This window comes from Aspergillus nomiae, assembly GCF_001204775.2.
Source record: "Aspergillus nomiae NRRL 13137 chromosome Unknown contig00300, whole genome shotgun sequence".
NCBI lineage: Eukaryota > Fungi > Ascomycota > Eurotiomycetes > Eurotiales > Aspergillaceae > Aspergillus > Aspergillus nomiae.
Genome location: NW_015378355.1, coordinates 1 through 25,439, shown reverse-complemented (window position 1 = coordinate 25,439; position 25,439 = coordinate 1). Strand labels below are relative to the sequence as shown.

The following is a 25,439-nucleotide window of genomic DNA, read 5'->3' as shown; positions in this document are numbered from 1 at the left end:
AATTTGGTTTAACCCTTCACTACATTCTATCATTCCTGGTCATATACCTCTAGATAGTCATCAGATTCATGTGATATTGGCATGTCTCGCTATCATATCAATTCAATTCTCCTCAAAGATGCGCCCTCGTGTTCAAATCCGACTAGGTATTGGGTAACAACAAGAGTAACAAAGATAATAATATATAATAATAATACAAGAAGAATGAAACCTTCCCAAGGCACCATGAAACCGCCAATGCCAATTGGGAATTCTATGTAACCCATTTGCCTATTGTTTCTCCAAACCAACTAACGGCTTTCTCTCGCCGTTTCTGGCGCGCATCGTCATGAGTCTTTATGAAAGGAGATGCCTCTTGCGCGTACCTCTTCTGCTGTTCCAGTTGTGCATAGTGGGAGCGGATCTCCAGCTCGCGTTCATGTGGTGTGAGTTGTTCCAATGGCTTGGATGGCTTGAATCCGGGCGGAATGGCCTCGCCTCCGGGGATTTCCAGGGAGCCTGAGGTATTTTCGGCCTTCTGCGGCTGGGTTTTTCCCTGGGGGTTGAAGAGGGATGTGAGAGGCGGAGGTTCCTGGCCAGCCGCTCGGGCCTCCTCAACTTGTTTCTCATAATCCAGCATCTCATGGTAGAGCTTATCGGCGTGCATCTGGATCTTTTCCTCTCGCTCGTCGTCCCATTCAAACGAGGAGGAGTAGCCCAATGCCTGGAGGAATTTCTAATCCCACATTAGCAATTGTCCAGCAGCAGCCGCGACGAAGGCAGAAAGGCTGAAGGCATAAGTTCCGCGAGGTCTTCACTTACAGCTTGAGTAGTAAAGCACCGAGAGAATTTCCCATTTTCCTCGGAGCACAAAGTCATACGAGACATGAGTCGTTTCTGCAAGTTTCCGTTTTGGAAACACAACGTCAAATCCTCATGTTCCAGTGCGCAGTTCTCCATCGCTGCGCGGTGTACGGTATCATTTCGTGACTTGTACTTTTCAATCACCCTGGAAGCGCCCTTCACTTCAGTGTTTTCCTCGGTTGGCGGTTTGTAAGTCTTCCAGAGATGGGCGTAACGGCCGTCGGGGTAAAGTGAGGCAGCAGGAACCGCAGGTTTCGAAGGCTCGGTGTTTTCGGCTGGTTGCGCTGATTGAGCTTGTGCATCTCCTGTCTTGGAAGAATCCGGGGGCACTGCGGTCGCAGGGACGTATTTCTTTGGGGCTTCATGTTCGAGATATTCTCGGAGACCCGGGTCAAGCTTCTTGACAGGGTCGTCTTGATTCGAGTTGCCCCAGAACCAACCCATGACTGCGACAAGGGTCTAAACACTTGAGCAAGAGATAGTACGGTTCGGTCAGCTTAGCACTGGTGGTGTCAATTGAGATTTCTCGGCTTTCAGGGCCAAATTCCAAAAAGTATATGCGGAGAAGATTGAACTTCCTTTGGTGATCAACTCGGGCGGAGCGACTAAAGCCGCCAAACCGTTTTGGGCTGACGGAATACCCTCAGAAAGCCAGAAATCGACTTGACCTGGTTTATCAATCACTCTCACTGTACTAAGTTCTGGCAGTTCAAGAAATACATGTCCATGGCATGCTTGTTCGGCTCTGTCGGTTTCAGTTCTACTTTTCTTCACAAGCTCACCTAGTCACTGGATCCCACATGACTAGCAGTCTTGAACTATGAGCGGCTTTATGGGTTGAATAAATATATATGGCTCCTTTACTCTTCCCACATCCCTCTACTACCTATTTTTCTTCTGCTTTTCACCTTTTCGTGGATCTCTTTCTACCAGTTATACCTACCGATATGTTCTAGAAACCTCACCACATAATTTCCGTTATATACAAAAACGATATCCAGCGCAGCGAGCAAGAATACTTGCTGCCAAGCATCGAGGCCACGCCTTTCCCGAACCAGAACGACCAAACTATTTTCGGTAACTCAGCATCCCCGAAAGTATGATCGATTACACGCTCCATCATTGATTTCGGCGCAACACCTCCTTGAACCTTTACCCTCAAACTGCGCGTAGATTTGCGCGTTGAGCTCGCCGAGGCGCCGCTTCTCGATCATGGCCTCCAGTATGCACTCATGAAGCCGCTGAATCTATCTTCAAACTAACGAATCCCGCAGATCGAGAGGAGCGGCTGCAAATGCGGCAGCGCGGCGCTGGGTACGCGCTGGCCTTACCCCGCGACCGATTGAAGAAGTCCACAAAGAGCTGACATTGTAAATCATGAACTAGGACACGCAAGATCAAGGAAGTGAATTTTGGCTTTGCTTTCGGTCTCGCTCCCCCGCCCGAAGAGCCGCCTCAAGCCGCGTCGCAACCCGTCGATGTTGACATTCCCACCGAACCGCTCGCCGCACCACAGCCACCTTCAGCTTCGGAGATACGCAACCTCCTCTGTTATCGCCAGAAAAGCAGCTTCCACCATCATCACAAGATAGTGGACAGCTCCGAACTCCGGGCGGGGCGCGTAATCAGCTCCCCGAGCGACCATCAACATTTGACATACCGGAAGATGATGCGTTGGACCTTGGACGAAGCGGCAAGCGAAGAAAGATTGGTATGTGCATGGAATATTATCATGATTCTATCTACTATCTAACACCACCATAGAGCTCCCTAGCCAGAGTCCGAGAGTATCCGTCGAGCCAGAAGTCACGCAACAGGATAAACGAGACTCGCCAGTTCTCCAAAATGGCGTACATACAAGCGCGCCTGTGTCTAGCAAGCCGACAGAACCACGCGACGAACCCCCAAGCATGCAAACTACTACAGATACACCCCAAACGGAGCAGGCACCCCAAGAAGCGCTCGATTTGACTACCGCCATGGTATCGGACACCCCGGCAGCTGAGGCGCCCATCCCGGAGGATGAACGTTCAGACCAAAATAATATGAACCAGAAGTCCACGGAGCCTCCAAACGAGTCTTCCGGGGCAGATGGAACGCCGGCGCTTGGAGCCACCACGAACGGCAAGCGTAAACGACGAGGGCCCAGTGCCGATCAGCGACGGTCCCAGAGTATTGAGCGGCCGGAGACTGAGACTGAGACCACACAGCAGCCAGCGCCACAGGAGCTATCATTGGAGACGAATCGTGATAAATCCATGGAAGCGGACTCTCCTAATTCACAGCCTGGGAGACGGTCCAGAGGCCGACCGCGAACATCAGCACAATCATCCCCAGCAACAAATGAAGGGAGCGCGCAGAATGAGGCCGCCTCAACAGAAATCATGCCGGGCGAGAGCATACCGACCCAACAACAGACAACGAAAAGGCCTCGGGGTAGAAAAGCAAAAGAGCCGACGGAAGATTCTGCTGCCAGTGAAACGCAAAATGGCCAGCCTATGGATGAGGGTACTGTGGCGGAGGAGGATGATATGGCTTCATCTGAAAGAAGTCGCCAATTGCGCCAAAAGTCAAAGGAGACGAATCACACACAAAGGCAAGTTGGACGTCCCGGTAAGAAAGCTCTCCAGTCGCTGGAGAGTGTAGAGGCACCAGGACCAGCTGGTGAGAAGAGAAAACAGAGAAAAAGGCTGGAATCCGAGCCTGAGCCGGAGGTTGAAACAGAAGGTTCAAAGGAGCCCAAACCAGCTGGCGAAAAGAGGAAACGAGGAAGGAGGTCAAAAGAGGAGTCAGAGCCGGAGCCTGAGCTGCAGCCCCAGAGTGAACCTCAGAACGAGTCCGAGGTTCCAAAAGAACCCAAACCAGCTGTCGAAATGAGGAAACGCAGAAAGAGGCCAGACCAGGAGCAGGAGCAGGAGCAGGAGGTAGAACCGGAGGTGGAGCCCGAGCCCGAGGTTTCAAGAGAATCTGAATCAGCTCCCGAGAAGAGAAAGCGGGGAAGAAGGGCCAGAGGGGAGCAAGAGCTGGAGCCAGAACCTGAGCGCCAACCTGAAGCTCCTGAGGAGCCTGGACCAGCTACCGAAAAGAGGAAACGGAGAGGAAGGTCATATCAAGAACCTGAACAGGAACCGGAGCCGGAGACCCAAGCTGAGCTTGACCCTGGATCTTCAAAGGAGGCAAAATCAGCTGGTGAAAAGAGGAAGCGAGGAAGACGATCAAAAGAGGAGCGAGAACCGGAGCCAGAGCCTGAGGGCCAAACCGAAGCTCCCGAGGAGCCAGAGCCAGCGCCAGCTCCCAAACGTGGTCGCGGCCGACCTTCACTATCCAATAAGGGTCCTGAAGTCACCCAGCGTGAGGAAGACCCTGAGGCTCAGAATGAAAGTGGGGAGGCGGCTTCTCGCACGACTAGAAGGAAGCCCAGACAGCCTCGTGGAGAGACAGTTCCTGTAACTGTCCATCGTCTCGCTAATGTCGCTTCTCTTGGAGGCGATGTTCAACCTTCCGAGGAATCCGACGAGGAGGAGGAATCTGCCGATGAGCTCTCGACGAGACAGAAGACTAAACTCCCTAGTAGGGGAGGCGTGAATGTCGCCGATGTTCTTAGTCAAATCTGCCGAGAAACACTCGAGAAGACGCTTACCACACTCACGAACGGAATCTCCAACGAGGGGAATGCAGCACGACGCTCAGAGTGGACCACCAAGAAAAAAGCCGTGGAAGCATTCGGCACCGAGCTCGAAGGACGCCTCTTTGAACTGAGCGAAATGCTCGACAGTAACTTCGTATTGGGGGTCAAACTGAAGAAGGCCAAGCGGGACATGATGGATATGCGCAGCCGACTGTATCAACTACGAAAAGAAAGGGAGGTCGTGGCATTGCAGATGGATGCAGTACGCAGGAAGCACACGGAGGAGGAAAATGCAAGCCTGGTAAGTCGGCCCGCGCAACAATACTGTTGTCGCTTGACGTTGTAGCTAACACCATACTAGGCGCGCACCAACATCAACAATTCGCTGCACAGCCTAGACCTAGCCCTCGAACGAAGCCAGAACCGGCCTGCAGGCGACTCGGCCGAGCCAGGTTCGTCCGAACCCTCTTTGACCGTTGGACTAGAGTTCATGCTCCGTAGTGTTGCGGACAACGTGAGCTCCCGCGCCCTGGAGCGCAAGGGGGTCTCTTGAACCAGATCAAAGCGTTCAATGCGCAGCTTGAGGCTGCCGCACGAACCCTTGAGAGTTGATTTCTGATTTATTGATTTTTTTTTTTTTTTTTTTTCATCTTCGATTTCCGTTCTCAAATACCCTGCAGCATGGCAATAGTTTCGTATTTGTCTGATGAATATGTATGATGGCGATGGCAGTATACCATAGGTTCAGTGGCTTTGCTTTATTCAATTTTTTTTTTGTTTGTTTTTGGATACTTTGTTTTATTACTCTTTGCTCTTCTTCTACCGGTGGCGAAGAACGCCGACCCAGATAGCATTCAAGGTGTTCCGGTGGATTACGGGCGGACGCTTCTTAGTATAGGGACCGCCTTGTGGATGGAAATATAATGCGACGGCGTACATATACCCTGTCTGATGCTTTGCCTTTGTCCAAGTGTCCAATGGGATGTCAATATCATTTTCCCTGTTTAGTATTATAACATGGACAGGTCGTGGTAGAATTCACATATCACCGAAGAGTCCTATCCCCAGGGTAGATAGACATGACGGCCGTGGTTGAGAACTTGAGATACATAGTTATCGGACAGAGATGACTAACCTGTAGGAAAGTACGTCATACACAATTCTATCGACTAGTCCCTGAATACTCGTAATTTGGTCCCTGGCGTCATCTGGCATATTCTACCCCATACATCGCGCCATCTAGTATGTATGTAGTATGAAAATACTAGTTGTGATTGATAATGAATAACATTAGTAATGATTCGGAAGAAAAACCATCCATCGGATATACATGGGTGGAGGCGAAAAAGGAAAAAAAAGGACCAATTGGCAAATGAGCGGGCGGGACAAGTGAACTTGAAGTGCCGAGAAGTTTAACCTTGAACTCCCGACGGCTTATGTGAGCCACTGATTGGAAATCAATGGCGAAAAACAAAAAAAAATAACTTTCCGAAGTATAGCATAAAAAGGAGGAGGACGCTTTTTTGCTTGATGAATCTCCAGACAAAAATCCAATTGAAGAACAAGTCCAAAGAGACAAGGTGATTGATTCATCGCAAGGGAAAAAAAAAACAAGAAACATAATAAATAAAGTCACAATGGCTTCTTCTTCTTCGAAACTCTTCACTCCCCTCCAAGTCGGGCACATGCAGCTCGCCCACCGCATTACCATGGCCCCGTTAACCCGCTTCCGAAACGATGACGACCATGTGCCCCTTCCCATCGTGAAGGAGCATTACGAACAGCGCGGATCCGTCCCCGGAACCCTCCTCATCACCGAGGCCACCCTCATCTCCCCGCGCGCCGGCGGCTTCGCCAACGTCCCCGGCATCTGGAGCGAGGCGCAGATCGCCGCCTGGCGCACCGTCACCGACGCTGTGCACGCCAAGGGCTCCTACATCTTCATGCAGCTCTGGGCGCTGGGCCGGGTCGCCAACCCGACCAACCTGGCGAAGGACGGCTACGACCTCGTCTCCAGCAGCGCCGTCCCCGCGACCCCCGAGGGCCCTGCGCCCCGGGCCTTGACCGAGGACGAGATCCGCGACTACATCCGCGACTACGCGCAGGCGGCGCAGAACGCCATTGCGGCTGGGTTCGACGGGGTCGAGATCCACGGCGCGAACGGGTACCTGATTGACCAGTTCACACAGGATACGGCCAACCAGCGCACGGATGGCTGGGGCGGCAGCGTTGAGAACCGCGCGCGTTTCGCGCTGGAGGTCACCCGGGCTGTGACGGAGGCCATTGGCGCCGAGAGGACGGGCATCCGCTTCAGTCCCTTCAGTACCTTCCAGGGGATGCGCATGGCGGACCCCGTCCCGCAGTTCGAGTATCTGGCGCGCAAGACGAAGGAGTTCAAGCTGGCGTATGTGCATCTGGTCGAGCCGCGCATTGCGGGTAACACGGAGGTCGAGGAGCCCACCGCTGACTCGTTGGATTTCTTCTTCCGTGCTTACGAGAACGCGGGCCCTATCATGGTGGCCGGCGGCTATAAGGCTGAGTCGGCCAAGGAGGCTGTTGACTCGCTCTACAAGGACTATGATACCCTTGTTGCTATGGGACGGCCCTTTACCTCGAACCCGGATTTGCCTTTCAAGGTCAAGGCGGGCATTCCTTTGAGGGATTATGAGAGGGAGAAGTTCTATCTGGTTAAGGATCCGAAGGGATACACTGATTATGAGTTTAGCGAGGAGTTCAAGTCTGTGCAGGTTGCTGCTTGATCTCGTTTTCTTTGTTTTCTTTTCTTTTTTTTCAAACTTTTTTTTGATGTTTACTTGCATTGCATTGCTGTGCATTATCAGGCGTTTGACTAGGTTAGAAGGCATGGACTATAGATGGGATTGTACATACATAATCTATCATTGCATATAAACCATTTTGTTCATCTTGAATCCGGATTGGCCTTTGCTCTCAGCAGGAACTGCAGTAGATGTCGTCATTATATATGGTCAGAGAACCGTACAAGGTTATAAAGAGGCCCGTCTTCTGATCTTACCTTCCATATACCAAAATAAGGGTCTACAATGCAATTGAATCATCGATACATGTGTTCTGCTATGCTCTGGGCACTGTAGCAGAAATTACAGAGTTGCCGAGAAGAACCCGAGTAGAAGGTTCTGCTCCAGATTTTTCGAAGGCTCTTATAGCTCAGTGAGGGAGTAACTAAACTATGAGTGTGATCTGGAATGATAATCACTCCATGGCTTATAGATACTCAAAAGCTTGGTGTTTTAGTCAGATGATACCTGCCACTGATTGCAGAATGCGGTATCAAGGGTCAAGAAAGTACCCACTGCTGTACGGCGTACTCCATAGTCCGAGCTCTATTGTAAACCGGAGATCTCACCGACTTGAATTACTTATACTCACTAGTTCCCGAAGGAAGCAGGCTAGCACTGAGAGGATGTGCTCGATAATCGAATCGTCGAACTCAAACAGAGCATTATCGAAGCTACGATGGTGTGAGAACGGTGTCGGTGAGCAAACAGTATTGGGCTAAGCTTCTGCAAGTCAGAACTTGGAAGTATGGTTCAAATCACCCATTCGTAGTTATGGGTATGTCCCCTCTGGTTCAACTGGTTCCTTCTGGTCACCGGACAGAAGATAGAGTGGGAAAGCGGAACCCGGCGGATGGCGACAAGAGCCAGTGATGGCGAAAGCCGCTCCCACGGTCCACCCGGGAAAGGTTTGCATCCCCCGAGGAATCAGCAGAGTGGGCTGAAGGCGACATTGCGCAGTAGATAGTTGCATATCGACTAAAAGACGAGCTGATATGGGGTCCTGCATCTATCCAGTAGTCCTGGGGACTAAGTATGCATGCAGATCGGGAAACACCTCGCCTTTGTCCTGCGTATCCATGGCGATGCATCATGCTATTCTGTCCACCAGAAACATTGCGTAACCCCCACCTGATCGTCTATCTCAGGAAGATTTCTTCAGTTGAGATTCAAGGTTTGTGACTATTCCGGTTGTTCATTGTGTTTCTTATCGCGCTTGGTGGTGGGAGTCTAGTTGATTCTAGCGTGGTGGGGAAAAAGCAGATCTCTGGCGAAAAGAGCGGTCAGACATCAATTGTTGGTTGACTCGAGAAAGAGAATTGACATGGACTCCAACCCCGATGGCATACCGCATCCATGTGATCCCACTAGGGAGATATTCAGGACGGAATAGTGTAGTCGAAATATTGAAGTTATATCGGCGTGATACCAAGTTGAACCTCATCAAAGTTTCCTATGGATGATCATGACACCATTCCCCGGCCTTTAAGGTTGAATTACCTTAATTCCTATGGGTTAAGTCAGTCGTTAGTCTCGTCTATCAACAAATCCCACATCGCCACCAAGAACAATGATCTCACGCAACTTGGCATACCCCAACCATCACCCACGCGGGGTCCATTCAAAGAACCAGACAGAAGAAGCCTGACTTACGGAGTGGGGGTCTTGAATTTCTTGGGAATTTCTTGGAATTCTTGGCTGGACTCTTCGCCCCCGGTAGTATTTCCTTTCCTACTCAATTTTTCGGCTCCTGAGGATGGTTTTTTCCGCTCCGCCGAACCGAAAGGATTCCTTTGGTGTTTCGTGGGACGGGGGCGGTTCTGGGATATGAATGGATGGTATTGGATACCTTGGGAGGGCCCAGAGTCCGAACATGATGGCCCCAGACCAGCATCCCCAAGCGTTTCTCGTCGAATCATAGAGAGACCATTGTGGCCTGATGACCTTGCCCCGGACTCGGCTGCAGAGAGAGAACTCGGTACCGGGTGCCTGGCCGCCACCACGTGGTGAATCCAAGGATTACGATTCTGATAATACTCTTTCTTATTTTGGTAGTTTGTAACTCTGTATTCTACTTCGGTCTTTGTCTTGGTTGTAAGTAAGTACCTTGGGAAGTATACCGTTGGTATACGGCCGGCTGTCGATCGCGCCCATCCCGTGACCATTGGTCAAGACCAAAAGAAATGCATGACGACGTTGTCATCAAAGCTCTCGGGCTATTGAGCGCTTGGGCACCAATGACCCAAACATTGTCTATTGGGTTGGACGACGACCTTTCCGCTTGATGTTTCAGCCATGTAGCACAAGTTACATGTCTAGAGCTTCCTTAGTTCCTCCAAATGCATAATATAATGGACAGGAGTATACAGTATGCCCTCTATTTACCTGGCACGGCATCGAATTCGGAATAGAGAATACCAAAGTACGGATACCGAGTATATACCGATGCCTTCAAGGATTCGACGCTCTCCACGTGGAGTACACATTTCTTGTGGGGTTCGATCGTGCACTCAACCATGGATCAAAGGCTCCCGGAGCAATGGAGGACTACAGGGATAACCTAGGTTATGGTCTTGGTGTGCCTAATTCGACGAGGAACAATAACATCATGTTTAGGGACTAGTCTAGGGCAATCTCGTATGCAGGGTCGCTTTGGTAACAGGTCTGGATGGATCACCTCCACAATCTCTCCATACTCTCCTCCAGACCCGTAGGATATTGGATTAGGGCCATGGGCAGGTATTCTTTGTAACGGATTTGCGCCAAGGGCGGTACATCCATAGACTTTGCGGGGAAGAACCTTGTACACCTGCCTTGATAATTGACGGCTTTATAGGCTGATGTACTATGTTTAGGTATCATATGCACCATTCACGGGCTGTCGGTAAATTGCCATGCATTCATCCTGACAGACACGGGAAACGAAGAGCCTGGATCATGGAGGGGTAATGGATTTCAGTCCGTTAATGCATGGACATACGCTGTAAGATAATTGCTAATATAGATTGCATAACATTAATTAATATAACCATAATATTAGGGCAGAGGGCCTCACCGATTGGTTTCCCATGTGAGTACACAGTATTAATTAGTTTACTCATCAAAACCTCGCATACTCCGGATGTTGGACCCCCCTCGGCCAATGGGATTCGCCTGGGAACAACTATGGATGCAGCTTAATTAGTACGTCGCCCCCAATAATTTAGTATGGCTTGCAGCAGGGGCTCAGCCGAAATTCACCACAATTTACGGCTGCCAAGGAAAGACCCGGCCTGGCCATGGCCACTTGGATGTATCTGGCCTGGTACGACGAGAAAAATTTTTTTTCATGAGTGGTGGTTTGTAATTCTTTTTGCCAAGTATCAATTATTGACCGGATTACGGAGAACTCCTTGGGGTATGGGCGCTATTTCCAACAAACCGGTTGATCGCAGCTCTGCGGATATAACCGACCAGAATCAACCTGAGAGTTGGACCTCTTCCTCGTTGCTTCTCAAAATTTCAATTGGTGGAGGAAATCGATGACCCCAAATCGATGGTGCATAGGCTGTCAGTGTCAGAAATTGGCCTCGGAACAAACATCATAGGACCTGCAGATCCAAACTTAACCCTTTGTTCCTGAGGATAAACAACCTTTTTGCTATACACAGTACAGTACGTGGCCAGAGGTCGCTGGATTACCGGGCCGCGTTTCGCTCGCAGACGATCTGCTGGTGTTACCCTAACGAAGTGCCTGGTCCGAATCCCGACTCCCATTGAGCAACCTGAAGTAGTGCTGATAAGCAACTCCTTCTTTTGGCCGGGCAGCCGCCATCCATGATAGATGCTCCTTGCCCCGGTCAATATCATTGTTCAGGGGCGAATTTAATGATGATAACCCGGAGGCGATGGGTCCCGCCCTGGCATCTGAGCTTGTTCATACGCCAACAACGAGGCTGTGAACGCTGGAATGGAGGCAAAGGGAGCATGGCGGAGCTCCGGAGTGTAAACAGTCAGCTTCCGCGGCAAAAACGGTCAGAAGTGAAATCAACGCCAAGTGGGCTAAGTGCGATCATTTCCCGTGACGGCGTCGTGAACGAAACAGCCTCCCAGCCTAAGTTACTTTAGCGCGCATTGGTCGCAGGCTCAAACTTCCAAGACTAACCCAGTTGAACCCACTAAGTTGTTTTTCCTCGCCGGTCAAGTCCGTGGGTCAAGATCACTCGGGTGAATCATTGGTGCGTAATCCGCCACCGATTACGGGTATTCTAAAAACACAATGGATGACATCCTGGAGCTTTTCTCGGTTGAGTTTGGCTTGGTGCTGATCAGTGTTGTTGGGGGAGAACTAGAAGGTTTGGTTTCTTTTTTTTTCTATTCATCACCTCATGCATCCTGCCAGTAGTAAATATCCCGGCCGATCAACGGAAGAGGGAGCGAGTCATCGTAGAGAAAAATGACACGCCAGAACCATAACATCTGGCGCGTTCGAAAAATAAAATAAAAGAAGCCGCCAAAAAAGTCAAAAGAAAATAAGGAATTTTGATTGTGGACCAACACACATAGTATAAGTATCTCCCGGGCTTCGTTCTATGAATCCATCACAGTCGTCAGCTTGCCCATGATAGTTCAAGTGGTGACACCAACGACGCCTCATGTCAAGCTTTCCGTCTACAGAGAGTCGCATTTGCCAGATTGATGGCCCGCAGACGATGTGCACGAGAGTTGGAGCATGTCTGGCATGAAGGGGTCCACTGCTGATGGTCTCTAGTCCACATGAGAAAATTACTAGCCTGGAAGAGTTAAGACACAGGTCAATGGTAACGACTCCTTGCGTAGATTGTTTCAATCTGTGGTAGGATCACCATTCCATGTTGAATCTCTGTTTGAATCTTGATGCTACATCTTGAGCAGAACCATACTCGACAGTCATCATGAACGAGTTTGCGTTCATGAAAACGGACGATGGGGAGCTGGAGTGCCACGGGCGGACCCGTGTACTGTGTATGAGCAATACCAGTCAGGTTGGAACCTGGGCCCTTCTGCCTTATGTAACACATTCATGGACCTGAGGGAACTATGTTAATTACAGTAAGGGTCAATACTACCTCACCTTCGTACTGTGTAGTGGTGGCTCCATACTAGTATCTTCACCATGAACTCGATCCTTCGGACCATTCAGCACCTCAGTCTGGTCCTGTACCTTAGCGATTGAGGTGATATGGTGTAACCTTCTGAGATGCGATGTCAAAAATAGAGCAAAAAAATCTTCAGGAGACTGGACCATTCTCTCCATCGACTACATCCGACTTACTAGGTTATTGATCCTTACATGATCCAATAAGAACCGACATCTGTCTCGGCTCTCAGGATCCTTTGATTGGTGCCTTTTCCCCAGACAAACATTCCATAATTGAAAGCTCGCCGAGAGGTCCAGAAGACGAAAAATAAAACACCAACCAAAAGTACTCGGTGCTAAGAGTCTCCACTCCCGTACCCCGGGGTCTTGGGATGTCGGGCCATGCAATGAGAATTGCTGGATGCGAGAAAGTTCCTTTCATCCTTGGACCAACCATACCGCCCCATGTTTTTTTTTTTTTTTCCTCCCCCAAGTTCTTCATTTCTAGATTGATACTGTAAGGTTGGTTGTTTCTCCCCGCTTTAGCTTTTTCGGCATTCACTCGAGAAAGAATGCTGGGAACAATTGGTCCCTCCACAGCCGATGCACTTTGCCGTATCGTCGACCTTTTCCATTTAAGACCAGACATATCCCTTCTTTCTCGAGCTTAGTGTATCATCCGTTCGGTGGATTCGCGCAAATCGTCCGTCCTCGACTTTGACACGAACTAAATTCCCAGCTCCGTTGCTCCACTCGCCGTGACCCTCAACCCATCCGAGGGAAACTTGGAGAGAGAAAAAAAAAATAAATAGCCCAGCGCAAGAGAAGAATACTAAACAGAAAAATAAAAAAAAGAAAAGAAACCCTAAATCAGAACTAAACCCAACTAAACGGGCCTTCCTCCCGTATTCGGTAAGTTGCTGCCCTTACACCCCTGCAACTTTCGCTCGTCCGATTCAGTGTCTGTTCGTTTCGTTCCATCGGTCCAGGCGGCCCTCGTCCCTTCTTCGTTTCTTATTTGACTTACGCTTTCCCCTCCTCCTGCCGTTCTATTTATTTCCTCCTTTCTCCATCTTGCACGGTCGTAAATCGTCAAGCCATTGTTTTGTTCTAGCCAGCAGTGCTGTGCGCATCGTGTCTTCTGTTCTCCCTTGAGATCCCTTGCGTGGTTCCATATATATTCCTCTCCACATCCAGCTAGCTGGATTCACTTTTCCTCTTGGACCTCACTTATTAATTCTCTTGTCGCATCAGACATCACTTGGACCTGTTGTGAATAGATCCTTCCATCTGTGAGCATCATGGCCGCCGCAGAACATCCCCAGGCGCTCGAAAAGGACTTCGGAAGCAACTCCGAGGGCATTAACGGAGCTCACGACACCCACCACAACATGTCCGCTGAGGACACAGCTAGGGCTGCTGCGCGCTTCGGATATGGTCCTCTCGCTCACGTCAACACCGCTGAGGCTCAACTCCGTCCCTTCGGTGGTGAGTTCCAACCTGGTCTGTACAAGTCGGTCGAGCACCGCAAGTTCGGTAATCCAGCTCCTCTGGGCCTGTCTGCTTTCGCTCTCACCACGTTCGTGCTGAGCTTGATTAACATGGGTACGCGCGACATCTCTGAGCCCAACATTGTGGTCGCCCTGGCTTTCGGCTATGGTGGTCTGGTTCAATTGCTTGCTGGCATGTGGTAAGTCGATCCTTCCCTGGAATGTCCAGTCATGTCACACTGACCTTCGTCAGGGAAATGGCCGTTGGAAACACCTTTGGTGCCACCGCGCTGTCTTCGTATGGTGGTTTCTGGCTTGCTTTCGCCATCGTCCTGACCCCGGGTGGGTTTGAGATTGCGGATGCTCTCGGAGGCGCTGGTACCCCAGAGTTCGATAACTCCTTCGGATTGTTCCTCTTTGTAAGTTTGCAGTGCTGGTGATTGAATGAGTCGCGTGCTGACTGTGACCAGGGATGGTTCATCTTCACCACTATCCTGCTGTTCTGCACCCTGAGGTCTACCGTAGCCTTCTTCCTGCTGTTCTTCTTCCTGGACCTGACCTTCTTGCTCCTCGGTATTGGTTACCTTCACCGCAACGCCGAGGGCAAGCCCAACCCCCCGGTCATCAAGGCCGGTGGCTTCTTCGGTCTCCTGGCAGCATTTGCCGCTTGGTACAACGCCCTCGCCGGTATTGCGGACAACAGTAACAGCTTCTTCATCCTCCCCGTCGCGCATTTCCCCTGGTCTCCCACTGCTCGCAGTCGCAAGACCGAGCGCGAGACCGCGTAGATTGTTGCGAGGTGCGAAGGTCGATGATCAAAACTCGATTGGATCGGGATCTTGTCCCTGCGTTTCCTTTTTTCCAGATACCCATTCTTGTAAGATCATTGCTGCGAGAATGTAATGTCGGGTCAGCGTTCTGCATGTTGCATTGCGGATGAACTTGACCACCCAATGCTATATCCGAATCTGCAGCAGGTATAGATGGTCTTTTGCGATGACTTGAATTGCTTTGCCGTTTTGCCAGCAACTTTTATAGTTTTGTAATGATGGTGATCTGTTGTTCATGTGGATGGACGATGGATGGGGACGTGTCTGTATCTAGTTTTATTAGTTAATGTATTCAATGATAATGATTCCGCTGCTATATCGTGTTGTAGTGTAAGGTGTGCGATCTCATAGTCCAGTCATGTGTGTTCGACACGAGACATGTTGCGGACCTGTCGCGCAGCACAGACGTTAGCTCCCACACGTGCCAGTCATCCTTGATCGATAACTATACCACATACCCTCAACATAGAGGCTGACGAATACAGTATATCAGTGTAGCTCCTGTAGGGTCAGCATCAACCATTCGTCCAACAAAAATGAAAAAAAAGGTAAAAATAAAAACACCACAAAAGAGCTGTATACAAGCAGCTGTTAGCGACCAAAGCACAAAACCCTGAAATCGATCAATTAGCACAAAACAAGCAATCCACAAATTGAGCAATGTAAACAGGCGCTTCTATTTTCTCTGAGCAAGAGTATGCATGGCCATCTGCACAACAGAAAAGAAGAGATACTAGACGAAAAAAGGGGCCGCCAAACTATTAAGTCTTATAGATCGGGGTTTTCTCGGTCTGCCGTGCAGGCCGGGAATCGTTCGGACGGTGAAGTTCGGCCTTTGCTGCAGAATTTTTGCTGCCGACGGGTGTAACTCGGGCTTGGCGTCACCTTAGCATGCATAAGCTTGTTTCTTGAATCTTTTCTTTTGTAGTTGTGTTGGTTTTTTTCTTTTTTTTTGAGGGCTTGGAATCTTGGTTCAATGTACTACTAGTAGTGGGTTGTCTGATTTTATATTTCTCGTAAAGAGGTTCATTGATTGTTCTATGTAGCTTGGAAAACGATGTTATGCTTCCGTGGTACTCCGTAGATCTAGCTGTATATCCAGCGAGATAAACTACCTCTGACGTAAAAGACATCCAAAAGCATCGCTCGGGAACTCCCTCGTCGGAATCGGGGAATCACGCCATAACCCTGGTCTCGAAAATAGCGCATACCATTCGTGCTACTGACAGAAACCGGCATGGCCTTATCGGTGCTAAAGATGCAAGGGTGGAATGGGTGAGATTATGGTATGGTTGTTATTTCTTTGGGTGGTTTTTTGTGACGCGAGAGTTTGGTTACTAATTTACGTTCGATTCACTGGGGTTGGTTTAAATGGGTATGTGAGTGTTAGATGGAGAACTAGGTTGGTTGATGTTGGGGTAATTGGAGTGATGACTATTGTAAAAACCTCGTTGCTTGCAAAAGATAGATGTCTGGCACCTGTCCGTGCAACGAACGGGGGTTAGCAGTAGTTGATTCTCCGTAGATACTGGTAGATAGGGAGGTGTTAGGGTCCACTCTGCTAGGTATGACAAATAGTTGAACTGGAGCCCTGGAGCCTGCATAGTATTGCCCAGTTGAGTAACACTAGCTGTGGTTGATAGGTTGGGGTAGTGTTAGGGCGCCGCCGGTTTTTGTCAGCTGGCTTGCTGGTTCTTCGCCCAGAGACTTGTAGCATTTGCTACGGCGTATCAGAACCTGACAAGTGATGTGGTAGAGACATGTAAGGTTGGAGTGGTCTGTCTCATCTCATGGTATGTACAGGGATATTTTCATTACTATACACGATTATATAACGGCCCATTGGGTATAGACAATGCTCACGGGATACGTATCAGCTGGATCTCATCCCATAGGCCGCGCAATGCAGCTTGGTGAATGCGGTCCACATAGAAAAAGTTCAGCAGAAGGGATCGCAGTTCCTGCCAGGACTGGATTCCTTGTCTTCTTACTGCAGCCGCTAACTCAGTCACGAAGAATGTTCTCTCCGGTAATAGCTGCGAACTCCATGTCCCGATGAAAAGCACCCAGATCAACACCTCCGGGAGCATTTGGAAGAACCCGGCTGGGATCGTGGTAGCTAGTGCCAGGCGAAGGGCGCTGATTGGTTTTGGGAACACAGGGCCGAGCTGGGGGTAGAATTCCCAGATCGTGCCATTGTGGAATAAAAGACATGCTAGCCGGATGCAGCCTTCAATATTCGCATCCCCTTTGGGCTCGCCGGACTCGAGATACCGATCCATATGAAGGGCGTATTCGACATATATGACCTCGGTGTTGAAATAACCTTCGGTCTCGTCGTCAATTTCTTGGTAGTTCTGGCCGCTCTTCATCCATTCAGCAAACCAAACAAGCTCGACCAGGTCGTAGATGATCTTAGACATGCCATCACCTAATATGCTAGGTATTTCAATTAGTGAATTTAATGCAGAGGCGGTCTTGGCAAGATCTTCATTGTGAGGAGATACGGTGAAATCAGGGCGGGCGTAACGGAGGAAAGGGAAGATGGGCTTTGTGAAGGCCATGCACGCCACTCGGATGTCGGTCCTGCTAAAATTAGCGATGGGCGAAACGTTCATTCATTGTCCAACTAACCAAGAGATCTGGAACCGGATATCAGGCGGTACGTCTGCAAGGCTATTTCGCAGGGCAACCATCTGCCTTAATCCGGCCAGGTGGATTTTGAGATAATCGGGGTTCCCAGAAGCAATCTATCTTGTCAGTAGCGAGCAGGCATAGCTTGGCAGGATCTCATACCTCGATCGTCAACAGCGTTGAAACAGCGGCGATTAACGAATCGCTCGAGGCTTTGACAGGGTCTGATAACCCCTCGTTGACCAGTCGAATTGTCTCACCCCTGTGATGAAAGGTGTCGAGAAGAAGGGCACTGGGCCGTTGACCCTCCTTCACCGGGAATTCACCGACTGTCAGGGCTCTGTTGGAGGCGGCAACGCATATGCATGCGTGGAGTGAGGCAGGATCGCAATGGACCAGTGCCGTCCAATGCGCCTGTAGTTTATCTCCATACCGGCGTTGGAGCGGGTAGGCAATATGAGTTAGGGTACCCAAGACTATCAAATGTGAGCTTCGTATCCTCTACATGGGCCCAGAGAATTGACTCACAGTATTGAAGATGCCGAGCCATACGATCAGTAAGCCGCGTATGAAACACGTTGAAGGGGTCATTGCCTCCTGGACCCAAATAGGCCAGTGGCGAATGATCCTGAACCACGGCGAGAGACTGACTATGCGAAGAGGCATCAACGTCATGGTAGTTTTCGGTCAAGGCAGCCACAAAGCCTGGCGCGTCGCCGGCAAGTGCATTTTCTAGACTTGCTCCTTGTTGCTCCGACTGCGATACCTTGAGCGGTACTTCTTGAGAGTCGCCCGGCGCAGAGGCTAAAGGAGTAGAGGCCGCTGAACTAGAAGCGGCGGTTTCCGGCGGCTGAAAAGCCAGGTGCTTCCATGTCTTGCTTTTGTACCGTTTAGTGTTTTCCAGTCTCTTCTTGCGATTATGCTCCGACATGACATGGGAACGGATACGCTTGAGGGTTTCCTCTCTCGTTCCCTGTGCTGCCGACTGGGGGTCGCTATGGACCCAAAACAGGGTTGACCGGCCACCCGACGCATTACTAGGCTTGCGCGGTTTGCGCGACTTCGTTACAGCATTTTTGCCTACATCTTGATTATTGCGCTCGGAAGACTGAGTTACGTTATGACGGGTGGATTCATCGACGAAGGAGAGCGCATGAGAACTGTCCTGGACTGCTGGCGACCCCAACGACGTGTCAGACGCCGGGGCCAAGGCCAGGCTGTGTCTAGAGTCTGAATTCTGTATCGAAGACGCCCAGGTTGCCGACGAGACCGGAGTGGAGTTTAGGAGCGGCAATACCTGCTGGCGATCGGAGGGAGCCGTTGAATGGTGAGTAGAGTTCTTGGCGTCCATGGTGCGCGCAAATCTAATTATGGCACTCGGAGATCTCACTTAAGGATCGTCATGGGGACACGCCGTTTCAAAGTGAGTGAGAATGGACCATGAGTTTTGGGGGGGGACCGTGGACGTGGATGAAATGGATTGGGGGAGGTCAAGCACGATGGGCCAGGGGGGAAAATTGCTTGAGACTGAATGGTCAGCGCACTGCCCCTATCAGGAAAAGTCCATCCCTCTCCCAGCTTGATCGAAATCGTTTTATAAGTGAAACACGAAAGGTGAGCTTGGACCCCTCCTTTTTATTTTTAATTTTTCTCCCTTCCTCTCTCTCCCGTACGGCCCGAGAGGGCGAGAGGGAAATCGGTTACCAATTAAGGGAAAGATTGGATCCAACACGAGCGGCGGAGTTCCCTTCCGAGAGTGGAGAGAGAGAGACAGACAGAGAGAAGTCGAAACAACGGTCAGATCTTCCCCTTGAGTCGGTCATGGAACCCTCCTGGTCGATGAGTGAGTATGGGAACCAACAAAGAAACCCTGAACAAGAAAGAAAATGGGAATTGATTCCCGAGAGGAAGAAAGAAGTCGTCGGTATACCCTGTAGGGCGTGAGGGATCGTCTTCATCAATTCCTTTGCCCAAGTGGACCCTAAACTCAATTCCTGTGATTTTATAGTTTTATATAAAGTCCGTCAGGATTTGGAATTGTCCAAGTTGCAGTTGGGTTTAGAATTAAATAACTATGCACGGAGTATAGATAGATAGATATATTTGGCCCTGGATGATGTGCAACCATCTCCCGTGATATCCCAAAGGAGAAGTGACCTGTCCAGCCTAGGCTGGACGACCTACATTTAGCATTCATGTGTTTGTGCCACTATCGATCTGAGGATCAATAGTAAGCTCTTTTCTTGACTTATAAGTTATGAATACGAAAGCCCTATGCGCCACTTCCTGCAAGGACAAAAGAGCACACGGCTACCACGACTCTCAACACTCCTCGACAACTCACGGCACGGTCGCAAAATCTACAAAGTCTTATTACATGCCCTAGTCACTAATGTTGGCTATCGCTACAGGATTTGGCAGACAGGCCCGCGCTGCGAGCTCGCCATCGTATGCTGAACACAAACACAATAACTGAACGACCCTCGTAGGGAGAATATGCACAAGAAGGAACTGGGGGTTAATAATATCCCGATATAAGCGCCACAGCTGTCGCGACCGCAACGGGAATATTACATTCCGGGCCGCGGAAACACCGGCACAGTCTCCAGCTGCTCATAACCGCCCATGGTCCCTTGCTGGCCACCGACATGCCACCCCTGGCCAGTCTGTTGGTTGACAAAAGCACTCTGGCGGAAAGGGTTCGTGCTTCCAGTGGGATTCGGCCGTAGAGGCGCTGGCGCAGGAGGCTGCAGGCCTTGGGTCTGCTGCGGAGGAACCGAAGAGCTTCGAGCAAAAGGATTAGTCCCCGTTCGTTGGGGTTGTAGTGGTTGCGTTGACTGTGGAGGCGGTTGCTGCGGTGGCGCGCTGGCGTTTAACTGCGGCGGGTTGGCGGTCGACAACGTCGCGCAAAAGGGTTTGTGCTCTGACGGTTTAGGGGAGTTGCCGGCACGCCGGTCCCGGTTGGGGTACTCAGTAACATCGACTGTCTAAAGGGGTTCGTTGTTTGCGGTTGTAACTGCGCACCGGGCATTGGTTGCTGTTGCTGGGGAAATGGCGCAAGATTGTTCTGGGGAACAGGCGCAAGATTCTGTTGGAACCCATATGTCTGCGGTTGCGCCGAGTAACCACCAAATCCCGCACCAGTTGGCGTTGGCTGAAGCGGCTGTGGCTGCTGAGCTTGCTGTTGGCCAAATGGATTGGTACTCTGCTGTGCAAAGGGATCTCCAACTGGTATAGCCTGGCCAAAGCCGGTCGGCTGCGCCTGTTGTTGGAACCCAGTTTGTTGGGGATAGAACGCTGGCTGTTGCGGTTGGAAGCCCGTCTGTTGGAATTGCATCGCTTGCGCTTGCTGCTGTAGATGTGGTAGCTGCATAGGGTTCTGTTGTGCTGGGGGTTGCGGATCGATAGAATCGAAGAAATCGATTAAGTCTGCCGGATTCTCTTTCTTTTGCGGAGCAGGTTGTGTATGGGGTCGAGGTGGTTCAGGATTACTAACAGACCTATTTCCTGCTCCAGCCGTGTTACCAGGTGCGAGTGTAGGACCCGGATTGCCGCTCTTTCCTCCCTTTCGAAATAGATATTCTCTTCGTCGCTGATCAAAATCCGGGTCATTAAGGTCGTCTTCAAGGAGTCGAGTAAGGTCCGTAGAGGCGTGCTTCAGCTTGGGTATTTCTAGCCGTGTTGCTGCTTGGAAATGTCTAGCGACACCGAGAAATTTCACGACCTCCTCTGTTTGTTGAGTAAAAGTCTTATAGATCTCCAGCGCACGCTCACTATCAGGCCGCGACATTTCGAAGTAATGCTCTGTTGCGAACACCATGAGTTAAGCAGCAATATGTGACGGGTGATAGTACCTACCCAAAACGTTGATCGTGCCCTCATTCATGACTGAGTAAAGCGTCAGGAGATCCAAGGTGAGCAGGCGAAAGGCTGTTAACGTAATTTCGTTCTCAACTTCGTCTGTCAAAAGCTGGAGACGGTCAGATATGGTAACTTGACTGCAGCCGATAAAGAACATACATCACACTGTAACAGCGCATGAATCTGTCTTTGTACAATCTCTGTTTCTCTCAAGAGGCCTTTTTCTACGGTCAACCTCTTCATACGTCCCTGTCCGCTTCGTACATAATCCGTCTTGGTGGCCTCGAATGCATTTGCGCGCGCGATGAGATAATCAGAGTATCTCCGGATGTTATGTCCTTGTGACTGAACTACCCGGAGTCAGCATCTTCTCTTCGATTATCTGGAACTCTACCGGCCCACCTTCTGAGAATCCGCTGATTGCAAGCTTCCTCGGGTTCTCCGCCATATACTGTAGTGTAGCGTCCAATTGCCCCTCCCTTACCATGATATGTATGACAATGAGGGCTTTGAAGACTATCGTCCATGTTGAATCGCGTAGCCGAAGCTGGATAGTTCGAAATATTTCTGCTACTCCCGCTTCGCCTGTATGGGTCGCTACCAGGATGTGCTCTATGTATTTAGATTTAGGGGCCGCGAGCTGCTCGCATGAAGACAGTTATCAGCACCTTGCGCTAACGGTAACAAGCACGGCGACAATATAGGTTCAGACTGACCTTAATCTTGGTGGCCCCCTTTACTGATTTCTCAAAATTCTGGGACATTGTGAGGGTGTGTCGGACTCCGCAATTGGGCCGTAATCGGGATTAGAAGATCGTCGTGGGAGAAGTTCAATTAGGACTGAAGATACTTGGAGTGTAAGAGGGATTAGGGAATATCAGGGTAGATCAACGGCTATCGTAGTTCCAAATTGATCTGTCGACACCGGCACCAACAATAGTCATGGTGACTCAAGCCATGTTGCGCGTCGTGGCTTCTGGAAGTATGCAGGATGGCAAGAAGGTGGGGGTGGGCGAAGTTATAATCAACACAACTTCCGAGAGTGGGATAGATAAAATGACGATGGCAATGAAAGCGTATTATATGTCGGCCCCGAGGAGTTTAGAAGGTTGGTAAATGGCCGGAGGGACTGAGGGAGCTTCAGGCGTTCGGAACGTTTGGAATGTCAGTTGGCGGGAATCGCAGTGGAGTTAAGCTTTACCCTCTCCGCCTTAGGCAGATATCAGTATCACGTTCCCGCTTATTCTATTCAGGAACCAACCTGTACCTGGTATGCCGTCGAGTACAATAGAACTGACCGAATTTACATAAAACAAGAAATCTCTTCGGAGTTGTGTTCTCACTTTCCTCTTATTTCTTTCCTTTCCTTCCCTTTTCCTGTTGTCCCCGTCTCGCACTTAACTCTTCAATTACACTCTAGGAATCTGATATATCGCTTCTCGGAACTATAAATTCTATATAATCTCGCTTCAAAACCCAGTACTCTATCTCTGGATCTATCCCAACACAACCACGCAATTATATCTAGCTCGGATATATTCCACCGTAGCCGTAGGAGTTGGTTTTATCATTACTTTCTACCGCCGTCCGACACGTTCTATCCACATATCCCCATCCGTAGTAACACTAACCCCGACAACATTCGTGCACCAATGCCCAACATGATTGACTCAAGTGTGAATTTGTTTCAAAAGAGGAAGAAAGACATATTACCCCGTTAAGAGTTCAGTCTGATAAGACACCTCCAGTACAGCATTGGCCTCAAAGTAATAACAACAATCTACCTCTCTTATCCTATCTCATTTCTTATTTCAACTCATACTATTCAGGTCTGTCATTTCTCTGTAGCCTGAATACCATTATTTCTCATTCTGCTTATCTAGAGAGACCAAGAGTCTATCTAATCTTTTCATACGTCTCGTCTGTCTACCAACAGCACATTAGGCCCCCTTTATCTCAAACGGCAAAAGAGAAGAGAAAGAGGAACTCATTTCGTCACATTACAATACTCCACACTCTCTGTCTTCCCTAGCGGCAAGTATACGGGCTGGGTGATCCTCTCTGTTTTCAAGACTCAACATGGATATGCAGGCTATCGATCTTACACTGAAGATACCCAGGAACCGATGGAGTACTAGGCAAAGAATCTTTCTTTGTTGCCTATACAAATTTTTCTGCAGAGATATGAGAGCCTTCAGAGAAATCTTTAATCATGCCTTCAAACCAGACCTGATTAAATGTGGACTCATGGAAGGCATTTCTATGGGTACAATGTATACCCAGTGGGCTGATATGAAATGCTCCGGTGATCCTATCTGGGGACATATACATCTGTCTTCCTTTGACGACCGTGACTCCTGGCTCCCTGTGATTAAGAGGATTCAAGACTGTGCGAAGACGCTGGATATCACGCTTGTTGAAAAGGAAGTAGATGATATAGATACGTCAAACTTCCAGCCCAGCGAGCAGAGTCTTCCGGCTGATTTTTTGTCTACACCTGTAAGTTCCTGTCTTGGAGGATATGTCTAGCACTAATGGAATCTTAGAATGCTGACGAGAGCCCTGTTACACCATCAAATGCAAGAGTTGTGGACATTACATCCATAAGGTCCCCTGTGGAAATTAGTAGGCACAATTATCAAGATCTAAGTCTTTGTACGGGTGGCGGCAAGAGATGTTTTTGGTGCTATCAAGAAGATGTTGAGAAGGTATGGAATTCTAGTATTTGATCACCAGGCTTTAGGGCTGATTTACCATAAATTCTAATAGCAGGAAACCGCAAGTTGGATACCTCCTATTCTGTACAGGTGGTCAAATGTTGATTCCCAAGGAATCAATTCCACGAAGATGTTTCTCGCTGGATTATTCATCGATGAGATGAATTATTTTGCGCCAAACGATATCAATACAAAGGAGTTCGAGGAACACGTCGTAAACCACGCTAGAATAGCTGAGGTCCCAACTCCCTTCATCTCAACCTTCAGGTCCATGCTTGCACCGGTCCACAGGGCGATCAACAAAAAAGAAGGGGCAATAGTAACCATGATTGACTCGAAGAAGCTGCAGACCCAAGTTTACTCTGCTAAGAAACTTCTCCGAAAGCTTGGTTTGAGAGTGGGAATATACAATGGCGCGGGTGAATTTTTGATCTGGGGAAAGGTCCATGGATCTGCTATAATATCCTCGTTTAAAGCCAGCTCGCTTCTTCAGATAGCAAGTGAGTATCCCCATATTGAGAGCATTCTGCAGCTGGACACCATTGGAACCTATGAGAAAGCTGGAAGATCATTACACCAAGTCCTGGCCAAGGGCCCGGGACAACTTGACCACCAATCTGGCTTGATTATAGGAGAGCTCTTGGCCCGCCTCCAAGTACCTCAACGATATTGTAATTTAGTTGGGCAAGGAATAGCGTACTCATGGCGTTTGAATACGAAGAAAGGAACTTGGCAAGAGTTTATCGGAGGAATCTACAGTGGTTATTCGTCTCTGAGCGAGGTCCAGAACCCAGAAATACCTCTGTCTGTCATCTTGGACCAAGAGGATCTAGATCTGCTCGAGCCACCTTCAGACGAAGACACTGTAACCGAGGGGGAATCATCTTCAGATACTGATGATCCGGAGAGTGAGGATGATCCAAGAGCCGACACGCCTTGCCCGGTAGGACTGCCTACGAGGACTGCGTTGCCATCTATCGAGCTCTTCGACGGCGGTAGCAGAAGGTGGATAGCGCAAGAAGGCTGCACAAGGGAAGAGACTATCATTGACAACTCCAGCGCCGAAGATGATGTTCTTGACGATGTTTTCACAGCGGTTGCCTTCCCAAACACCTTGTTTAACACGAATACAGCAAATGACACCACTGAGAGCGTCACCTCAGCGAATTCTGAGCCGGAGCCCATCGACTCTCGTCATCAACCAGCACCAGGGGACCAATTTGCGAGCGACAGAGCGAGAGTTAACCAAATTCTGAATTGATATTGCACTCAATGATACCTGTTGATCGTGCTTAACCACGTAGAATAACAGAAAATATGATTATGCACAACGAAAAATCACAAATGGAGAACAGAAAGGAAGAGAAGGGGGGAGAGGGGGAAGAAGGGGGGAAAAGACGGTGCATCTTTACTTGTTTTGGGGGAATGGGTGTTTGAAGAATTGGTCGTTAGGCTGTACACCAACTGGGCTGATGAAGGCACTGAGGAAAGTTGTACTATAATTCCAAGGATAGCTGGCGTG

At 49.5% G+C, this 25,439-nt stretch overlaps 7 protein-coding genes across 7 annotated transcripts; 4 read left to right on the top strand and 3 right to left on the bottom strand.

The window, feature by feature from the left end:
- Positions 1-253: 253 nt before the first annotated feature.
- On the bottom strand, positions 254-1,287 carry ANOM_009116 (uncharacterized protein; the record flags this gene model as incomplete). The annotated part of the gene is made up of 2 exons (XM_015554372.1): positions 254-715; positions 802-1,287. The coding sequence occupies 2 exons, from the start codon at positions 1,285-1,287 to the stop codon at positions 254-256; spliced, it is 948 nt and encodes a 315-aa protein (XP_015403909.1).
- Positions 1,288-2,020: 733 nt separating this feature from the next.
- Positions 2,021-5,024, top strand: ANOM_009115 (uncharacterized protein; the record flags this gene model as incomplete). Its single annotated transcript, XM_015554371.1, has 5 exons — positions 2,021-2,065; positions 2,118-2,157; positions 2,230-2,554; positions 2,610-4,772; positions 4,833-5,024. Coding segments are annotated over 5 exons (2,760 nt in total), but the record flags the coding sequence as incomplete, so codon positions are not given.
- Positions 5,025-6,108: 1,084 nt separating this feature from the next.
- ANOM_009114 (alkene reductase) lies at positions 6,109-7,230 on the top strand (the record flags this gene model as incomplete). The annotated part of the gene is made up of 1 exon (XM_015554370.1): positions 6,109-7,230. The coding sequence occupies one exon, from the start codon at positions 6,109-6,111 to the stop codon at positions 7,228-7,230; it is 1,122 nt and encodes a 373-aa protein (XP_015403903.1).
- A 6,201-nt stretch (positions 7,231-13,431) lies between these two features.
- On the top strand, positions 13,432-15,093 carry ANOM_009113 (acetate uptake transporter family protein). Its single transcript, XM_015554369.1, has 3 exons — positions 13,432-14,075; positions 14,129-14,294; positions 14,346-15,093. The coding sequence occupies exons 1-3, from the start codon at positions 13,687-13,689 to the stop codon at positions 14,661-14,663; spliced, it is 873 nt and encodes a 290-aa protein (XP_015403906.1). The 5' UTR covers positions 13,432-13,686; the 3' UTR covers positions 14,664-15,093.
- Positions 15,094-16,564: 1,471 nt separating this feature from the next.
- ANOM_009112 (uncharacterized protein) lies at positions 16,565-18,690 on the bottom strand (the record flags this gene model as incomplete). The annotated part of the gene is made up of 4 exons (XM_015554368.1): positions 16,565-17,291; positions 17,340-17,455; positions 17,502-17,815; positions 17,868-18,690. The coding sequence occupies 4 exons, from the start codon at positions 18,688-18,690 to the stop codon at positions 16,565-16,567; spliced, it is 1,980 nt and encodes a 659-aa protein (XP_015403905.1).
- Positions 18,691-19,909: 1,219 nt separating this feature from the next.
- Positions 19,910-21,964, bottom strand: ANOM_009111 (ENTH domain protein; the record flags this gene model as incomplete). Its single annotated transcript, XM_015554367.1, has 6 exons — positions 19,910-20,322; positions 20,364-21,143; positions 21,198-21,309; positions 21,360-21,550; positions 21,603-21,843; positions 21,917-21,964. The coding sequence occupies 6 exons, from the start codon at positions 21,962-21,964 to the stop codon at positions 19,910-19,912; spliced, it is 1,785 nt and encodes a 594-aa protein (XP_015403908.1).
- A 1,507-nt stretch (positions 21,965-23,471) lies between these two features.
- ANOM_009110 (uncharacterized protein) lies at positions 23,472-25,178 on the top strand (the record flags this gene model as incomplete). The annotated part of the gene is made up of 3 exons (XM_015554366.1): positions 23,472-23,699; positions 23,747-23,908; positions 23,970-25,178. The coding sequence occupies 3 exons, from the start codon at positions 23,472-23,474 to the stop codon at positions 25,176-25,178; spliced, it is 1,599 nt and encodes a 532-aa protein (XP_015403907.1).
- Positions 25,179-25,439: the final 261 nt, after the last annotated feature.

What these genes read in the sequence shown, in the direction of transcription:
- ANOM_009113 (XM_015554369.1), top strand. Translation starts at nt 13,687, where the DNA reads ATGGCCGCCGCAGAACATCCCCAGGCGCTCGAAAAGGACTTCGGAAGC. An exon ending in CAATTGCTTGCTGGCATGTG is followed by an intron (nt 14,076 to 14,128) that starts GTAAGTCGATCC and finishes GACCTTCGTCAG; the next exon opens with GGAAATGGCCGTTGGAAACA. An exon ending in CCTTCGGATTGTTCCTCTTT is followed by an intron (nt 14,295 to 14,345) that starts GTAAGTTTGCAG and finishes GACTGTGACCAG; the next exon opens with GGATGGTTCATCTTCACCAC.